Source organism: Paramisgurnus dabryanus, chromosome 8 (genome assembly GCF_030506205.2).
Source record: "Paramisgurnus dabryanus chromosome 8, PD_genome_1.1, whole genome shotgun sequence".
Classification (NCBI taxonomy): Eukaryota; Metazoa; Chordata; class Actinopteri; order Cypriniformes; family Cobitidae; genus Paramisgurnus; species Paramisgurnus dabryanus.
This window is the reverse complement of record NC_133344.1, coordinates 39,754,395-39,773,786: the sequence shown is the minus strand read 5'-3', so window position 1 is coordinate 39,773,786 and position 19,392 is coordinate 39,754,395. Positions and strand designations below refer to the sequence as shown.

Sequence of the window (19,392 nt, the reverse complement as noted above, 5' to 3'; positions counted from 1 at the left end):
GTAGGCTAACAGTCATTTCATGAAAACTCTAGCATTTGTGTCTACAGCTGTTACTCTGCACGAAGTTCACGAACCCACATTTAAATAAAAAATAATTGACTTACTTTTATAACACAAAAGCACATTGTGATAACCAATATCTCTGATTTATTTTTTAATGCTGTAAAAGGGGTCATATTATGAGATTTTTTTAAAGATCTCAAATAAGTCTTTGGTATCCCCAAAGTGCGTATGTGAGGTTTTAGCTCAAAATACCTCACAGATAATTTATTGTAACATGTTAAAATCACCACTTTGTAGATGTGAAGAAAAATATGCAATTTTGGATCTGTCCTTTAAAATGCAAATGAGCTGATGAAATGCAAAAAACGATCGCCATAATTTAAACTAAACTGTGCTGTCAATTATTTTTCCCTTGCTGCACTAATTATGGCAGTGCCAATTTTTCACATGCTTGCAGAGAATGGTTTACCAAAACGATTTTCATTTTAAAGTGAATCATGGAAAACACTTTAATTTTTCTGTGAATCAAAACAACATCAAAACAACAATCTTTGCAGGACTGTTTCTAGGCATAGGCGAACTAGAGAGAAATATCCTATTGGAACAAGATAGACGCCTAGGGCGCCACCAGCTGCAGGGGGCACAAAAGAGCGCATATTAGGGTTGTGACAATTAATCGGGCAAATGCGCGTTTTCTCAATGAATGAATTTGAATGAATTACGGTGAAATGCAGGCACATCCAAAAGCCAGGGGGCGCTCTCGCTTAGAAACACAATTTGTGCCACAGAAGAAGTAGTATACCAAACACTATTCCAGGAAATGTCTAAAGGAATATTTATATCGCTGTTCTTCAGATTGTTTCAGGTATTTTCATGATAATAAAGAATATTTTAAATGATTGTGTTTGACGAGTGTTGCTTTTTTAAATGCACGTTATAAACGAGTCAAACTTGTAGTGATTTTAGATTGATAAGGACTTCCTACTGATCACGGAGCCGTAGTACATGCACAAGCAGTGCATGAAACACTGAATCGGAGCCTTACGATTCAGAATCGATTTCAGACAGGTCTTTTTAATGGGAGCGCAATGCATCGATGCACATCCCTACTTTGATGACATCATGTAATGCCGAAAGCTCACATGAAGTGTGCCATTTGAGACAGAGCCGCAGAAGTCCTTGAGAAAGAGCAATCAGACCAATCAGACGAAGGAAGGGAGGAGTTAACACTAAGGGGCAACTTCTCTTTCTATTTCCGGCGTGACACTCAAGTCTGTCCCAAAATACAACTCCGGTGCACCCACGTGTTCTTGCATCAAGGGTCCCTTAAGTCTGCACTATATTTCATCAAAGTGTGGACTCTGAGGAGGACCATAAGTCCGGAGTGTGCAATTTGGGACAGGGCCTTTGACTCTTGCTTCGCTGACTTGAATAAGTAAAACATGAGCACTGCAACAAAATAAAGGATAAACTCTGAATGTTGCATGTTTAACACAGAATGGACCGCAAAACTCACCAGCATCAGACAGAAGTTGGTATGTGTGGTTTGCCCAAAAGTATTGAATTTTTTAAAGACTACAACCACATATATTTTTTCATAGTTTATTTGCAATAATTATCAAGAAATGCATTTTGCCTTTGATTTGCCCTTAAGAAAATGAATCATGATTAAACTGTAGTAAACTTTTTTTGGTAGTAAGCACCACAAATGTACTATGTTCTCCACCATTTTTTTATGTATTTTATTTTATTCTTGTATTGTATCTTATAATGTGCATTGTAGCGCTTTGGGTTCTAGAAAAGCGCGCTATAAATAAAATGTATTATTATTACCATGATAACAATGGTGTTTTATGTGTAGTAAAAATATGGTTATACAAATGGTAATTAATCTGCTAAAATCATTGTAACTTACTACAAAAATAAAGCCATGGGTAATTTATCTCATGATGATAACTGTAAATATGGCTCACAATGGATATGAAATGAGAGATATTTCTTATATATAACGTTGATTATGATGTTTACTTTAGATCTGTAAATATGATACTGTATGTAGAGAGCAGTGGTACCATTTTTTTCCCAAAATATGAAATTGTGTTCTTAAAAGCAGGGTAAAGATAAATGTCCATGTATAGCTTTAGTACAGAAATAATTAATTTGGAGTAAATAAAGCTAAATTTGTGTGGGTTCTTCAAATGTATTTCAAAATCTGATGTGGCCCTTGATGATAATACCATGTTTCCAATAATTATTAAAATCATGACCAAACTTTAAATTTAAGAAGCTTTGGGTTGTGGGTTAGGCATGTAAAACATCCCATGGGACTGACTGACTGTAAACCAGTAGGGAGTTTTTTAAAATCCCCAAATGTTTTTCATATTTACTCTCAGGAAGTACAATGAAGCATACCTTTATCCTCAAAGCTATTGTGTTACTTCAGAAGAATGAGAGTATAATGAAGTCATGTGATCTACTTTTAATGTTTGCTTTTTGTCATGTTCATATTCTAAATTAATTTAAAAATCATAATTCTGTTTTTCATTTCAAGCTAAACAATTCAAAAAAAGTGAGATGTATTTAAATGTAAGAACGCTGATAAGTAGGCCTATTATGTAACTTTATAAGGTGAGGTAATAAAGATGAATGGACTGTAGTAGATCATTTATGAGTGACGCAAGTAAAAATGAGATTAAAGTATGTAAGGCACAATGTTCTTGTAGTTTGACCTGAATTCTATAAGCTGATAAAAAATGCTATACAGGGGACATTCCATGAAAATCTGACTTTTTCATGTTTAAGTGCTATAATTGGGTCCCCAGTGCTTCTATCAACCTAGAAAATGAAAAAGAACAACCCAATAACTTAGTTTTGGTAAACCATTCTCTGCAAGCATGTGAAAAATAGCCCATTGAAGTTTGGCTTCTCTGTGATGTCAGAAGGGGATCTTATTATAATAATACAACCTAATCCAAGAAAACAGATTTAAGTTGGAGACTTTTGTCATCATTTACTTTGGGATCTGTACCTTTTGCATGTCGTTGACATATACTAACACACACTATAAACCAAAGGAAATGTAAAATCATGAATTGGGTAATTGGTGCTCTTTAAAAAAAAAAATGATAGAAAAAGTAATTGGGGCCATGTGCCCCTGTACAGCTATATGTCTTGCAACATCCCTGGGACTGACAATATTTCTTAATTTTTATTGAGCAATTATTGTAGTCTACTTTTGTCTTTGAGCGTTTTGACTTGTTTTAAACATGTATGGTAAAGCAAAATCAGAAATAGTCACATTTAACCTAAACTAAACAGGTGACACCACCAGTATCTAATTTTCCACAATGTTCACATAGCCTACTATTTTGGCTCCGAGCTTTTCTTTTGCATTACTTATCAAAGTATTAAATACAATCGTTTGCATCTGATGAAGAGGTTGGAATTTACCTCTGGTCATCAACCATCCCACTGCTCCTCCTAATGTCCCACCTAAATATGATAATAGGATCGATTAATAATGACATATCGGGTTTTAATTGGGGTACAAATTTATTATAGGTAAATTCCAATTCCTAAAGATGATGTTATAGCCCCACTCTGTGGTTAGGAAGTGCATTACACAAGCATTTGTTGCAGAGATATAGTAAATATGGTCATTAACATATCAACAAATATACCGGGTGGACCTCCTACCAGTCCCCCTACTGCTTTTTGATATCTTATAGCAAAGTCCCATTACATCATTTATTTGACTCTTCAGTGGTATGTTGTAACTCAACCTGGAAAAAATGATGAAATGATTTGCTACTTTTAGGAAAATGCAACTAATATAAGAAAAGCATCAATTAATAAATCTTCATAAAAACATGATAAACACATTGTAGCATTGATCAAACTGTGTTTAACTAAAACGGTCTTGCTGTAATAAACCTATAAAGCCTTTAAAAGCTGCTAGCAGTGATGAAAGGGTTGTTGCATCCATTGTCAACGCTAGCCAATGGCCCAGTGAACAGTGGGTGATATGCATTTAAGTGGGTAAATATGGAAAGAATATGGCAATGGTATTTTGATGTGCCACACCTCCTGTTGGCAACAGATGGCGCAATAACTAAAACTGAATAGTGCACGTAAATGCCTTCAGTCCTACAGTCTTATCAAACATTAATTAGAGTGCAGATTGAACACTGTGATGCAGTTTCGCAGACAGGGATTAGATTAGACTAGTCCTAGACTAAAATAAATGTAAGAGCTGTTCAAACTGAAAACAACTTGCACTGACATATCTTAAAATACATCAGCTTTGCCTCAAAATGCATAAAATTAATGTTTTTCATAAGGCATGTTTGTAAAAACTAGTTATATTTCATAATTAAACTAAGGCCTGGTCCTGGCTTAAGTTAATCCCTGTCCAGAAAACCACCCCTGTATGTTTAAGTAAATTGAATCGAAAATTAAATAAAATGATTGCAACCACTTACCTTAAAAAAAATGAGTAAATTGAAAGAATCATTTTTTTCAGTGTAGTCTCAATCCAAACTTTTAGTTTGTAGTCCAACATATTATTTTCTTAGCCATCATATTATAGTTATATAATTGTAAGAGAAAATAAATATCAAGTAGTAAAAAACTTTCTTGAAGGTTTCACACAAGTAATGACCGTGATTTGCTATTTTATAAGATGGGTAATAGCGCCACGTAGTTAGCTGGAATTCTTTTACAGATCTTTCTTAGGCAATATTATAAATATGAAGATTATTATTTTTACACAATGTTCTTTAAATCATTTAGGATGATTTGTCATAAGGAATTGTGAAAAGTCTTGCTTTTCAAGCACTGATTTGTCTTATTTATCTTGGTTAATAAATATAAAGACATCACAGAGAAAAATGCCTTTGGAAAACACCACAAAGGAATCCTAATGTGAGGATCATAAATAATAATTCATTCATTTCATGACGTTTCATCTGATGGGCTAAAAGGCAAGATACCCGGTTGTTTAGAATATGTTTCCATTTAGATCTGTATGCATGTGAAAGTGAATATAAAAACCAAAAATGGCTCTGAAGTAAACGTCAAAACTGTGATTGATACAATTTTCACAGTACCAGATTAATTTATATTCAAGATTTTATTTAAAACATAATCAGCCAGACATAACTGTTGTGCATTAGATATAGTTATAAAACTGTATGTATGCCCACTTGGTCCTTCATGATGTCAGCAATGTACACAATACAAACTTGTCAAGATCAAATATTATCCACAATAAAAGTATGACTGCATTCTAGATTTATTGGACTGGAATTTTTTTATTCAATAACGTCTGTTTCCAAAGAACATGTACACAGAAATTTCATTGATACAGTAATATATATACATACACATTGGTGTATATAATATTATCTAAAAATTCAGGGGAATGGGACATGGCTGCTGTGCGTTTAAAGAGAAGAAGGTACATTTCTGCTTTATTATTCAGAGTCCACAGAGTGTTCAGGGTTGGCTGGACAAACATACAGTGGAAGGTATGAGGGTTAAACACTTCCTCCAATGCAGTTTGGGTTAAGCATGTGGGAAAACGGTGAATGTGGGAGATCCCTACAGAAAAAAAACAGCTACTGAGCCTCTCCCCTGCTGAAAGGGAAAGATCCAAACCTGGCATTTATCATTAAAACTGGCTTTTTGATTCAAGATGCACAGAATAATTTTACTGCTACAGTAATCAAGTACCACAATGTTAAGATGTAGGATTGTTAGGTATTCATACTGCTTTGATTTTGGCCCTACACAGAACAACTTTAAGTGAAAGTCTCTGGTTTATTCTTACATCAACGCTCTTTGTCCTGCATCACATATGATTGCTCATTCTTTGGTACAAATCAGCTTCTGTATCATACAGCTAAACATTCAATCAGATATCAAACAGCTGAATATGAATGAACACATGATTAATGAAAGGGATTTCTGAACACAAGAATCAGATCCACTAGTGAGCAAGTAGACAAAGTCATTGCAATTTTTTTTCTTTTTAAAAGTCAAGGCATCACCATTCAAGACTTGGTAAGTGATATCTTCCCGAAACAATGAAAGCACAGGCTTGTTGAACACTGTCGAACCGTATATGTGCGTGTATACTAGAAACAAACAGATGAGACGAATGTAAGAGTGGATTTGGATGAACCGGTGTGGACCAGAGCAGCTTGTGTGGAATAAAATCAGCACCAGAGACCTCTACATCATCCCCATCTGCATGAGAGAGTTGGCATATGCCATCGGCTTGACATTTGGATGAGGCTGAGGACAGGAAGAGAAAAAAACTGTAAAAAGTCTGCATTTATCAATAGGACACTCACCTAAAGGATTATTAGGAACACCATACTAATACTGTGTTTGACCTGCTTCGCCTTCAGAACTGCCTTAATTCTAAGTGGCATTGATTTAACAAGGTGCTGAAAGCATTCTTTAGAAATGTTGTCCCATATTGATAGGATAGCATCTTGCAGTTGATGGAGATTTGTGGGATGCACATCCAGGGCACGAAGCTCCCGTTCCACCACATCCCAACGATGCTCTATTGGGTTGAGATCTGGTGACTTTGGGGGCAATTTTAGTACGGTGAACTCATTGTCATGTTCAAGAAACCAATTTGAAATGATTTGAGCTTTGTGACATGGTGCATTATCCTGCTGGAAGTAGCCATCAGAGGATGAGTACATGGTGGTCATAAAGGGATGGACATGGTCAGAAACAATGCTCAGGTAGGCTGTGGCATTTAAACGATGCCCAATTGGCACCAAGGGGTCTAAAGTGTGCCAAGAAAACATCCTCCACACCATTACACCAACACCACCAGCCTGCACAGTGGTAACAAGGCATGATGGACCCATGTTCTCATTCTGTTTACGCCAAATTCTGACTCTACCATCTTAATGTCTCAACAGAAATCGAGACTCATCAGACCAGGCAACATTTTTCCAGTCTTCAACGGTCCAATTTTGGTGAGCTCGTACAAATTGTAGCCTTTTTCCTATTGAAGTGCAAATGAGTGGTACCCGTTGGGTCTTCTGCTGTTGTATCCCATCCGCCTCAAGGTTGTGCGTGTTGTGGCTTCACAAATGCTTTGCTGCATACCTCGGTTGTTATTTCAGTCAAAGTTGCTCTTCTATCAGCTTGAATCAGTCGGCCCATTCTCCTCTGACCTCTAGCATCAACAAGGCATTTTCGCCCACAGGACTGACGCATACTTGATGTTTTTCCCTTTTCACAACATTCTTTGTAAACCCTAGAAATGGTTGTGCATGAAAATCCCAGTAACTGAGCAGATTGTGAAATACTCAGACCGGCCCGTCTGGCACCAACAACCATGCCACGCTCAAAATTGCTTAAATCACCTTTCTTTCCCATTCTGACATTCAGTTTGGAGTTCAGGAGATTGTCTTGACCAGGACCACACCCCTAAATGCATTGAAGCAACTGCCATGTGATTGGTTGATTAGATAATTGCATTAATGAGAAATTAAACAGGTGTTCCTAATAATCCTTTAGGTGAGTGTATATCTCAACATAATCAGCATTTATACATTATTGTCTCAAAATTCGTTTGAAATATTTAAAAACTACAATGCACAATTGACAAATACTTGACTATCATAACTTGTGAAAGCTACTAACCACAGCAGAAAACTGATGAAACTCTGGCTTAAGATCTGAACCCCTGAGGTGAATGTAAGCTCCTTTATTACCCATCTGGTCACTGAGGACAAAAAAGATGCACACAAGAAATAATCAGTCATGAACACACATTGGAAACAAAACAGATATAAAACAAAATAAAGATCTCAAACTAATATGCTGTTATCCATAACTGATGATGCGATATAAAAATCAGTTATTACATGCATAGAGTATCACCACCAGACGCAGATATGATGGCATGACAATAAATTCTAGTACAGTGGTTCCCAACAGGAGGCGTGGGATCTGATATGCTTAGTTTGAGGTCAAATAAAGATGCACTCCAAATTTTTTTTTTTATAATTACAAGCTTACAATGCTAAGATCAGGTAGTTAAAATTATCTCTTAGGTAAAATGTTTCAATATGTATAAATATCTATCATATTAACAATCTGAGCTCCCAAACCCTTAGTATTACTACATATCCATCACCATGAAAATATCTTTTGAAAACCAATGAAAATAGCAGATTGTAACCTAAAAATGGCAGTATTATCTTGGCAATTCAGACATTATCATAGTCCACTTTATTTTTTTGTGCTCAACACAAATCAAAGCAGCAGTGAACTCCAAGCACACCAGGAATCCAGACCTGCACCATCTATTGGATTTTGTTTGTATTGCACCAAATTAGTCATATCGAACCAAAATCCCAATGTAAATGCAATGATATTAAGCACATTTAAAAACTGCTGTGCTGGTCGATAAAGAGCCCAGTGGGCCGTAGTTTGCCAACCCCTGTGTGCTTGAGGGTTGGGGGGTTTGACTGCCCTATATGCACGTAGGGAGTCTCCAAAGAGAAAGGTTGGAAATACTGTAAATCAGTTTAGTATATTGTGAAAATTTCATCACTTTAAAATTAAAAATGTAAAAATTTATTAGACAACCTTTTTATATTTGTCTCGAAGATCAACCAACATCGCTAAGTGTTTTAATGTCAGAGGTGTAAAGAGTAGCTGAAAGCCATACTTGAGTAAAAGTACAAATTCCTTACTGTGAAAATTACACTACAAGTTACAAGTCACCAATTTAAATATGACTTGAGTAAAAGTATTAAAGTAACCCAATTTAAAAGTACTCAAGTATTTTTACTCGTATTGAATGTTGGCTCAAAGATGCACTAGTCCTCAACACAAAGAGACATTGTATGTCGGGGCAGTGAAAACTAAGAAAGTTTATTTATGAGGTTTTATTTCCTAATATAGAAAAGAAATCAAACACCTCAAAATTTTCACCTGGCAGAACAAACACAGATTAAACATAGTCATAGTCTTTTGACTAAAATGTAATTTAGTTTTAGTCATATTTTTGTCATCTGAATTGATTTAGCTTTAGTCTAATTTTATTCAACTAAATGCCATGAGATTTTGGTCTAGAAATCTACATAAAATTTAAATGTGCCATGCTGAAAAATATATAGCCTAACTTTGTGATATAAATATATGGTAACACTTTACAATAAGGTTCATTAGTTAACATTAGTTAGCTACATTAGTTAACATGAACTAATAATGAACTGCACTTATACAGCATTTATTCATCTTTGTTAATTTCAACAATTACTAATACTTTATTTAAATCTTGTTAACATTAGTTAATGCACTCTGAACTAACATGAACAAACAATTAAAGCTTACATTTTTATTAACTAACATTAACAAAGATGAATAAATAATGTAACAAATGTATTGCTCATGGTTTGTTCAAGTTGGTTAATACATTAACTACTGTTAACTAATGAACCTTATTGTAAAGTGTTACCAAATATTCTTATATAGGCCTATCCTAAAAAAGATATAATTTTAATATTTTAAAAAAAATCCAGTAAACTAAAATTACACCAACAGATAGGCTATATGATAATGTATATTAAAAACGTGAAGTTGTTCATTTGAAAGATTAATTGTAAACACATGTAGTACGTAACACCACTCTCTCACATTAAGTGCACTATTTCTTCCGTCATGCATCCCTGTTTACAGTAAATACATTACAGCATACTTGATTAAATGTGAAGACAGTGAAATTGTACACTTATTATCAATCTTATAATGTACTTAAGTTACTTGGGCAATCAGTACAGGACCTCGCTGGTTTATTTTGGCCTATATAGTAAGTTATATCAAGTTATGTAACTCAGGTTAGCTGATAAAGTAGCATCAGAGTATATAAACATTTGTGCTTGCCTTTGAGTTGCGGGATGACCCTCCTGCAATCGCGCATCACTTTGTTTTGATTGTAGCATCACATGTTTAACAAAGGGTCCCTTGACTGAAGCAAATGTGATATGCATCCATATGTTTGCTCTTTATCTCTTCTTTCAGTCCAGACGCGAACTTTTCTCTACAGTTTATGACATACGCAGCACGCAGATGTCCCGCTACGGTGGCTCAACGCAAGCCATTCAGCGTTTGACATCAAAGTACCACGAGACCAGACTTCTCCGTATGCATTTGATTCGCTCTCGCAGTACTTTGATTTCATACGATTGCTCTGCGCAGCGCCAATTGAAGTCCCTCAGTTGTGTGTGTGCGTGTAACACCTCGCGACCACAGATTCTATCCATCATCACTCTCTGACACTTTCGTCTCGTTTTTATTTGACGAATAAACAATGTAGCGAGTAACGTTAAGTGTTATTTCAAATGTAGTGGAGTAAAGAGTACAAATACCCAATCGAAAATGTAATTGAGTAGAGAGTAAAAGTTGCCTATATTTTTGATACTCAGTACAAGTACAAAGTAGCCCAAAAAATACTTAAGTACAGTAACGAAGTACATTTACTCGAGTACTTTACACCTCTGTTTAATGTGGACTCTTTTCAGAGATTTCTCGAAATTTCATCATGTCAAATTTAATTCACGTTTTATACCCAAATTTAAGTTGGCAAATTTTAGCAGTTTAGCTCAGAAGTCAGAAATGACTTAACAAGGACTGCAAGTAAATAACTGCAATTGGGCATCTGAAGTGCTTTCTTATTTTTACTGGGTTTCTAGTAAAACAGTCAATTTGAAAATTGATGGATAACAAACAATATATTTTAGCATTAGAAATACTCCTGTTACTAAAGGGCTTAGACATACTGCTGGATTAACATCACAGTAAAATAAACAAATGATTTTGTTTTCATTGAAAAAATTTTTGAAATCATCTATACTATTAGTTTAGAGCAGCTGGTTGGGTTAAATAATCATTTTAAGCACTGTATATGTGGGAAATATACTTGCTTTTAACTATGTATTACAGATCAGGTAATGTACAACGATGTCCTAGAGGTACCTTAACTGTATTAGTTTACCCGTGAAAACCTCATTAATGTAATGATGCAATAATAAACATAGCAAAAGATTTCTTTACCAGTAGTTTGGCGCTGAGAACACGGTGATGCATTTCCCTGAGTGTGTGACCTCATAGCCCTCGCCTTTCACCTCATGACTGCGAACTATGAACTGTAGTTTGTTCTGTTCCAGGAAGCGGTCAGTAACATCAGGACCAAACTGACAGCTCACGCCCCGTTTACTGATAGATCTTCCATTCTAAATATTAAAAAAATCTGATTCATTATAAAATAATCACATCTACAGCCAAACAATTGTACCTTACAAACTTTCATAGTAATACTTTACAAATAAGGTTTCATTGGTTAACTACGTCAATCAACACGGAAAGCTATTAAATAGTTTACAAAAAAGAAAAAAAATTCTGTCATTATTTACTCAACCTCCAAACCTGTATACATTTCTTTGTTTTGCTGAACACAAATATTTTTAGGGCAGCACAATAAATATCGTCCGTAAAGCCAGTTCCTTGATTAGTAGTAAATCACCTTCACCTGCTTTCAGATGGAGCCGCATTTACTACACAAAGCCATAGTTCACTTACAAGCTGAGCCATATCGCATATATTACCACATGCGATACGTCCGCGATGAATGCAAAATTGCCCTGATTGTCAGTAAACTACAGCTTTTTGTAGTAAATGCCGCTCCATCTGAAAGCAGGTGAAGGCGATTTACTACTAATCAAGGAACCGGTTAACTGATGAGATGCTCATGACAATCACATGCGAATTATCATGCAGCCATAAATATAGATATTTAAAAAAAAATGTTAACCAAACAGATCTGGGGCACTTCCACAGTATTCTTCACGCAATCTCCTCAACAAAAATTGTAAAAGTACAACTGTTTGTGTTAATAATTTTCTTCAGATTTGTGAAACAGAACAAGATCAGATTATATTTGATGAGTTGCCAGTGCAGGTAAAATACAGGTTATTACAAACATTTTCTTGAAACTGAGATGAGACTAGAACAGACAACTTACCTGCGGCTGAGGGTCTGACCATAGGAGATCACACATTGGACCTGCACAACAGAGTCAAATGACAAATTAAAACATGACTAATGATAAGGTCTGTCCTGTTATCTACCGCAAAACAATAATCAAGTGTTGTAAATGCCAGGGCACTGGTGTGGTGTTGTTTTTGCAGTTGCTAGGGTGTTCTGAGAAGCTGATGATGAGATCTGAGTTGAAGTATTATGAGTGGTTGTCAGTATGTCGTTATCTGGTTGCTAAGGTTTTCTGAGTGGTTATGAGTAGGGGTGTAACCATACTCCAAACCGAGGCAAAAAACTGAGGTTGTGAGTGAGGTATGTTGCTGTTTTAATTAATTTGTTGATTTAGAATAAATGTTTTTTTTAACTTTGTTTGTTAAGAATTTGTTTTGTGTGTTATGTGTTTATTTGAAACTTTAACACGGCCATCTTCGCAAGGACTCCCTGGAAGAGAAGATTTCTTTTAATCTTAATGGAACCTTACTGGAAAAATAAAGGTTAAAAAAATAATAAATAAATAAAAACCTGGGATACACCACCCTCTGTACGTTCTATGATACTCTCATGGTGTACCGAACGCCCACTGCTCCCTCAGAGGTTGCCAAGGTTTTCTGAGTGGTTGTGAGTGTGTCGTCATGTGGTTGCTAAGATATTCTTTGGTTATGAGAGTGATTCTATGTGCTTGCCAATGAATTCTGAGTGGTTGTGAGTGTCATTATGTTGTTGTCAAGATATTCTGAGGCTTTGGCCGATTTTGATGCAAAATTAGGGAGGCGCATCTGCGGGCACCTAAGCGTTGTTGTAGAACTCGTGACGCTGCCTCTTGCTGCAAGTGTGTGTGCAGCCGTGCCTTGTTTACAAACAGCTTTAGTAAACGATGGCGGTATCGCGCAAATTAAGCAGCCAGTACAACAGCGCGACGGGCTTGTGTCTCGCGGGGCACTGTCCGTGCAAAGATTAGGCTCATTTCATGTGATTAATGAGTGATGATGAGTTTTGTTTGCGTGACAGAGAGAGCAGAGCCGCGCGCGCACGCTTTCTGTCTTTAAACTGTCTCCCTGCTTTTATTACTCAAAACAAAACTGACCCGATGGCGAAAGGTCGGAAGACCAAATCATATCCACCGAGGAAATGTTTTTCGTGTTGTTACAGTAACACTTTGTTTACAGTTTTGCGCTGCTCAGCCTGGATTAGAACACAGCGCGTCCGATTCGCGAACTGACTCCTTTGAACGGATCCGTTTGAATGAACGGTTGAAACAACAGATCTGTCCCAACACTAAACTCACAAGACGTCACTGTCAGCACAATCATTCACTTATAGCGCCTCAGAAATGAGAATGTAAATGTGTTTAGAAAGATTTGCCTTAAATAACAGTCTCAACTAAAAAACATAGACATTTACTATGTTAACTTTATGATGAATAAATAATTTATCAGGTCTACCAAATAAGGATTTTATCCTACAAAGCAATAAAAGCCATGGTAAAAAACTGATCAAATATGATGACAGCAGAGTGTCAGGTAAAATCTGTGTCTGATAAATGCATGGTGCAGAGGAGGTTGTAACACTCTTCAGAAAGACCAGTCATAATTTTTTTAAATACTTTGACTTAAATAGTGACATTTTTACATTTAAAATATCTGCTAATGATGATAACATTTTGATTATTATGTACATATAGAAAATCGGCCAAACATATCCGCCATCGGCTGCCCTGATTTCTAAATATCGGCATCGGCCAGAGAAAAAGCCATATCGGTCGACCTCTTGTTGTGAGAGTGATTGTATTTGGCTGCTAAGATTTTCTAAATGGTTGTGAGTGTGTCGTCATGTGGTTGCCGAGGCATTCTGAGTGATTGTGAGAGTGTCATCTTAATAAAGGTGATGCTTGCCTTAGCAAACCCTGCTAATTACAGCAAGACTTTATAAAGTTGATAAAACAGTAGTAGTATTGTAATGTACAATGATTCTTACCCGAGTCTGGCGGTTGCCTATTTCTTTCGATCTTTCTAATGTCATCTAAAGTCACACCATCTTCACTGAACAGTCCTCCATGCATCACCTGAAACGCATCTCAACATCACTTACAAGCTTTATAATGCCAACAGTACATCGACTGAATGTCCTAACCGTGTTACTTACCAGGACTTTAGAATTGATGCACTGGGCAAGTGGAAGCCACTGGAAGACCTCACTAAACAGCTGGAACATCTGGGCAGTATACTTCGCTTTGACCTCACCCTCGAACCCATACATCTGATTCATGTTATCCGTCTCATGGTTGCCTTCATAGTAAAGAGTATAGGTTACAAGGCAAAATTAAAAACTTAATGTCTTTGAGAACATAGTAAGAAAAATCTGAAACTTTGGTGTGTCCTCACCTCTGAGTAGGTGGAAGTGGTCTGGATAAAGCAGTTTGAAGCCAAAGAGTACGAGAATGACTTCTACAGAGAAAGAGCCGCGATCCACAAAGTCACCGTTGAACAGCTAATACCCTAAAGTCAAGGCTAATTTTCAGGATCTCAATAATGTTTTGTCAGGGCAGGTAAAAAAAATGAACCAAAGGCCTGAACTACAAAAAATATCTTAATTGTTGAACCCTGATCCACTTAAAATTATAAAAAATTATAAAAGATTACAAAGACAAAGAATTCTCTTGCTTTGAAATACTGAGCACTGAAGAATAAAGTATTAAGAAAGTCATCTTGAAATAAACAAACCTTGTTAAAGCAAAGAGTAAAAGGATACATAAGGATTAGTTGGAGATGGTAAACCATTCAAGTCCAAGATATTTAAAAGATCATAGTACTGGCCATGTGTGTCCCCACATATAGTTATTTTTTCTGTCTAAAGAAAGAAAGAAAGAAAGAAAATAAATCCAATAATCAACAATACACAATCTAGTATACAATATACATTCAAATTAAGATATAATTATAGTATATAGTAAAATATAAATAATTAAGATAAAAAAGATACAAATTTCTCTCACCTCTTTTAATGTTATTTCAACAAGACTTGGGAGTTTGGATAAAACTTCTTTCACTTGAATCAGGATCTAAAAGACAAATAAACAAGTAAAAACTGCACATCAAAATTGGGAATTGTTATTTTTCCTTGTTGCCTGTGTATTTGAAAATGACTTGTACCTGGTAAGCACACTTTCTGTGCAATTTCTTTTGGTCTTTAAACCAATCCATCAGTTCTTTCATGAACTTCAGTGTCACCTTTCCATCTTCAAGTTTAGGTCCAGAATAATCGTCCTCAATTGCTGATGAGAAACAGAAACAACGCTTAGAAAAATAACCTTATACCACAGTAGTTAGCAATTTTAGAAATAAAACCATTATTCTTTACACTGTAAACTTTTGTTCCTATTTAAACATGAAGAATGCTAAATCATTTAATTTTCCTGCACTGCAAAAAAAAGACTTTTTATTTTTTATCTTGTTGTCAGTACAAATATTTAAAAACTCTTAAATCAAGACACATTTTCTTGATGAGCAAAATGACCTAAAAAAATAAGTCTAGATTTCAGACAAAAATATCAAATTTAAGTGAATTTGTTCTTTTAAAAAACCAGCAAAGAAAAAAGTTATGATTTTTTTCTTACCACATTGGCAGATTGTTTTTGCTCGTTTTAAGCACAAATTCACTTAAATTGTATATTTTTTTGTCTAAAAACGAGAGTTATTTTATTAGGTCATTTTGCTCATCAAGAAAATTTCAAATTTAAGAATTTTTAGATATTTGTAGTGATTAATTGGTTCCAATTGATTGGTTCGAAATGATGGTACTTATTTGACACTTTCACAGTCTTTTGTTCTGGGTACAATAAATAATTAAGTTTCTGTTACTGTTCTTAAAAGTATGATTGAAAAGAAGAAATAAGAGACTTACTCATGTTCTCAATGTCTAAAGAGTCAACAACAGAGCGCTTAAGCTCATCGCTGGCAATGGCTCGTTCAAAAGCCTTCTGCTTGACAATCTTATTACATTCCTGAAACTTCATCTTAGCATCTTTGTCATTGGGTCGCACTCGCACAACCTGTTAATATTGAAAACATTGGAAGCAAAAATTATAATGCAATTCATGGCAGCAAATTTTGTTGAACTGGCATCAGAGAAAAACTGCTGATGTTTAAGAACTGAATGTAATGACGACCAAATTAATTTAGCACTCCAGTTTTTTCTTAACTAGAATCCATTGTTAATACAAAGCTATTGTCAATTCCCAACAGTTGTCATATGTATTTCTACCACCAATATCACATCTTTTGTAGCTTGCACAACTTTACACGGTACATGTTGATTTCAGTGTTGATGAGAGCAATTTGCAAAAATTATCTTTAAAGAATTCGTCTGGAAATCTTTTTCATTACATGCATGTTTCAGCAGTTTTAGGCAGACAGAGGTCATTAGCTGTTTGAGGTGTTTGTCTAAACCTGTCCAGATATCTTATAAGTGCACAACAAAGACAGGGACTTGTCTACCACCTTTTAACCCACTCAGCTATATAAATACTCCCATACACACAATAGTGAATGCATTTACATGCACAGAATAAGTGGATAACTATTTAATCATTTCAGTATTGGGTAGACCTTTCCCTTATTTTTATTTAATTAAGTTTCATGCAAAACAATGAATCTAAATTAGCATTCCAAAATAAAATGTATTACATTATACATAAGAAAGTACAACCTTATAACCAATAGACTATTTGTTATCTTGTGATATTATGGTCATGACTAAAGATGCACAGATACAAAATTTCTATTCTGATATTTGATTACTTCTACCAATACTGATGTCCGATTGTGGAAAATATTAGCTTTTATCTGCTATTATAGGCTGATATAGCGGTGCATCATTAACAATTAAGTAAATCCTCACTCATACCGTCTCGTAATCTTTGAGCGCGGCCTTGAACTTGCCGAGGGCCATATTGGAGGTGGCTCGTCGGTAGTAGCCCTTGATGTAGTTCTTGTCCAGCTCCAGGGCCCGAGTGGCATCCGCCAGTGCGTAGCCATAGCACTCAGTGCGCAGGTAGGCCAGACTCCTGTTACTGTAGAAGATGGCATTGGTAGGGTTCAACTCCAGTGCTTCTGAGTAATACTTGATTGCATTCTCATAGTCCTTATCTGAAATAATAGCACAGGACCATTAATGTAACGACAATACAAATAAGGTACTCTACAACATAAGACATAATCATACAAAGTCACTGATTACTTTGGCACATTTTGAACATTGGGTGGAGTGATGTAGTTATGATGTGACACTCGCTTACAATATAGTAGCACCTTTAAGAAGAAGCCACAGCAGTAAAAGTGTGAATTTAATAGTGAAGAGAGGCAGCATTTATAATATGATCTCTAGAGAGCTGTTTGCACATTTTTTTAAATAATTCCTTTATATGCATGTTTATAGATATGTATGTTCATACTTAAATAATGAATACATCTGATTTAACCTACAAGAGTTTTATGATAACTAGTTATCTTTTTCTACCTTTCATTTATTTACTATTGTTGCATGTAAGAATGTATCTTTATCATATTTATTGCCTGGTCATTTTGAATATAGATGTTGATATAAGCATAGGAAAAAGTTGAATAAAAAGCCAAGTCTTTTGCTTATCCAAAAAAGATCCAATCTGAACCAGAACTGAGAGTTTGGTGATCGGTTGCACAAATGCATGTTCAATGGAGGCAAAATGATGAAAAAAAAGCTAGAATTAAGCAATTTGAAGTAGCAAGCATCAAACTCTTCATTAAAACATATAAAACAATTATGAATGGAAGATAATTCTAATGTTATCATTATAAAGGACAGTCGTGTTTATAATTTTGAGTCTATGTTGGGTAACCCATTGACTGCCCACTGTGCCCAGTCTAGATCTAGATCCTGAACCTGATACAAGTCATTTAGATCAAAAGTGCTGCAGAAGAGCTCAGAGGTCACCGTCACAGCCAAATTTAGTCAGAAAGCATCAGGCCTGTCGCTTTATTCATACACTTATAAACTAAAACACTGCGTGTAATCTACATTGTAAAACCGCAAGAAATCTACATTTAAAAAATAAAGAAGACATTATGAAAATACGAGCAACAAGCAGCATTATATTATAATAATATGATGACTGTAAATAAATGACAATTAGTAATTTAAATGAATCTATTAGACAACAGACTAAAGACGTATGTGCGACTGCATCTGCGGTCGTAAGAAAGTTTTCAAGTCTTTTACAATGATGACAGTGAAGCAGCATTTTTACACCATTATCGGTTTCAAGCCTGAACAAGACAAAACATCAATTTAACAATTTCATCTCCTCCCCATATGACATAAAGCTGAACAAATTAATAATGACTAACGTAATTAAGCAATAATAAAGTTCTTTTAATGAGTGTCTCATGTGTCTGATTCATCATGTGTTCAGCTCATTGAGTCACATCTCTCTATTATTACAGACAGTAGCACTCAAATAAAACATCCAGCACCGCCCTACCCTGTACATATTAAGTCAGTCTTTAATTTATAGTAGGTATTCGGGCTGTTTTTACCTTTAAAGTAGTTATTCGCCTTCTCCTTGAGTTTCTCTGCACTGGCACTCCGCTCCTCTTCCGCCATCTTCTCACTGCCGTGTTCCATAACCGTGTGCCGTGTGTACGCGGATCACTGTCGCAAACACTAACCGAGGGGTCGTAAAGCGCTTTTCGCAGGATCTCTAGAACAGTCCAGAGCCACGCGGAGCACTGTCAGTTTTTATTATATAATGAAACTGTCATTATATGAAGTTTCATTATATAAGTTTTTATATGAAAATTATACGTGTTAATATTTTTTATAGTTTTGTATGTTCGTCTATTCATCGCGACATCGTTAAACAACTTCCAAACGCCCGAAGTTAAATAATGCAGAATAAAATCATACTAACGAATATTAACGTTTCAAATAGTATTGCTGTAGCTTTTTTCCTTTTATTGAAGAACATTGAGTACAAAAAAGAAAATGTCATAATATAGTCATTACTCAAATGTAACATCTGCTTATCAAACTGTGACTTATCAATGTACATAGAAAAAAACATTCACCAATTATTTAAAAATAACAGGGGAAAACAATGAGAGAGAAAATAAGTATAAAACAGAAGAAAAATACATGAGGGTAAGACATCAATTTATGTAGCCTATCAGTTAAAGTATACAAATTAAAGTAGTGTCTTGCTTTTTTGATTCAATTGTATTGAGAAACATGCTAAATTCTTTGAGGAATACATAAAAAATGGGTTTAGTGTTGGTGAACTTA

General features: G+C 35.3%; 1 protein-coding gene and 1 long non-coding RNA gene across 3 annotated transcripts in view; both read right to left on the bottom strand.

Moving 5' to 3' along the window:
* Positions 1–19,392, bottom strand: part of LOC135770551 (uncharacterized) — a 78,036-nt gene that overhangs the window by 42,152 nt on the left and 16,492 nt on the right. The window lies entirely within an intron of this gene.
* ppp5c (protein phosphatase 5, catalytic subunit) lies at positions 5,227–18,789 on the bottom strand. Its single transcript, XM_065281778.2, has 13 exons — positions 18,648–18,789; positions 16,981–17,222; positions 15,979–16,126; positions 15,228–15,349; positions 15,071–15,136; positions 14,827–14,925; positions 14,460–14,565; positions 14,221–14,363; positions 14,053–14,140; positions 12,065–12,105; positions 11,098–11,276; positions 7,678–7,759; positions 5,227–6,300 (listed from the first exon to the last, which is right to left on the bottom strand). Exons 1-13 carry the CDS (start codon positions 18,733–18,735, stop codon positions 6,238–6,240), a joined length of 1,467 nt encoding a protein of 488 aa, XP_065137850.1. The 5' UTR covers positions 18,736–18,789; the 3' UTR covers positions 5,227–6,237.

Excerpts from the sequence above, each read along its gene's own strand:
- ppp5c (XM_065281778.2), bottom strand. The coding sequence starts at position 18,735 with ATGGAACACGGCAGTGAGAAGATGGCGGAAGAGGAGCGGAGTGCCAGT. Across the intron at positions 14,926-15,070 it reads TTGAAATAACATTAAAAGAG|ACAGAAAAAATAACTATATG; the intron begins GTGAGAGAAATT and ends TTCTTTCTTTAG. Across the intron at positions 14,364-14,459 it reads CCACTTCCACCTACTCAGAG|GCAACCATGAGACGGATAAC; the intron begins GTGAGGACACAC and ends TTTACTATGAAG.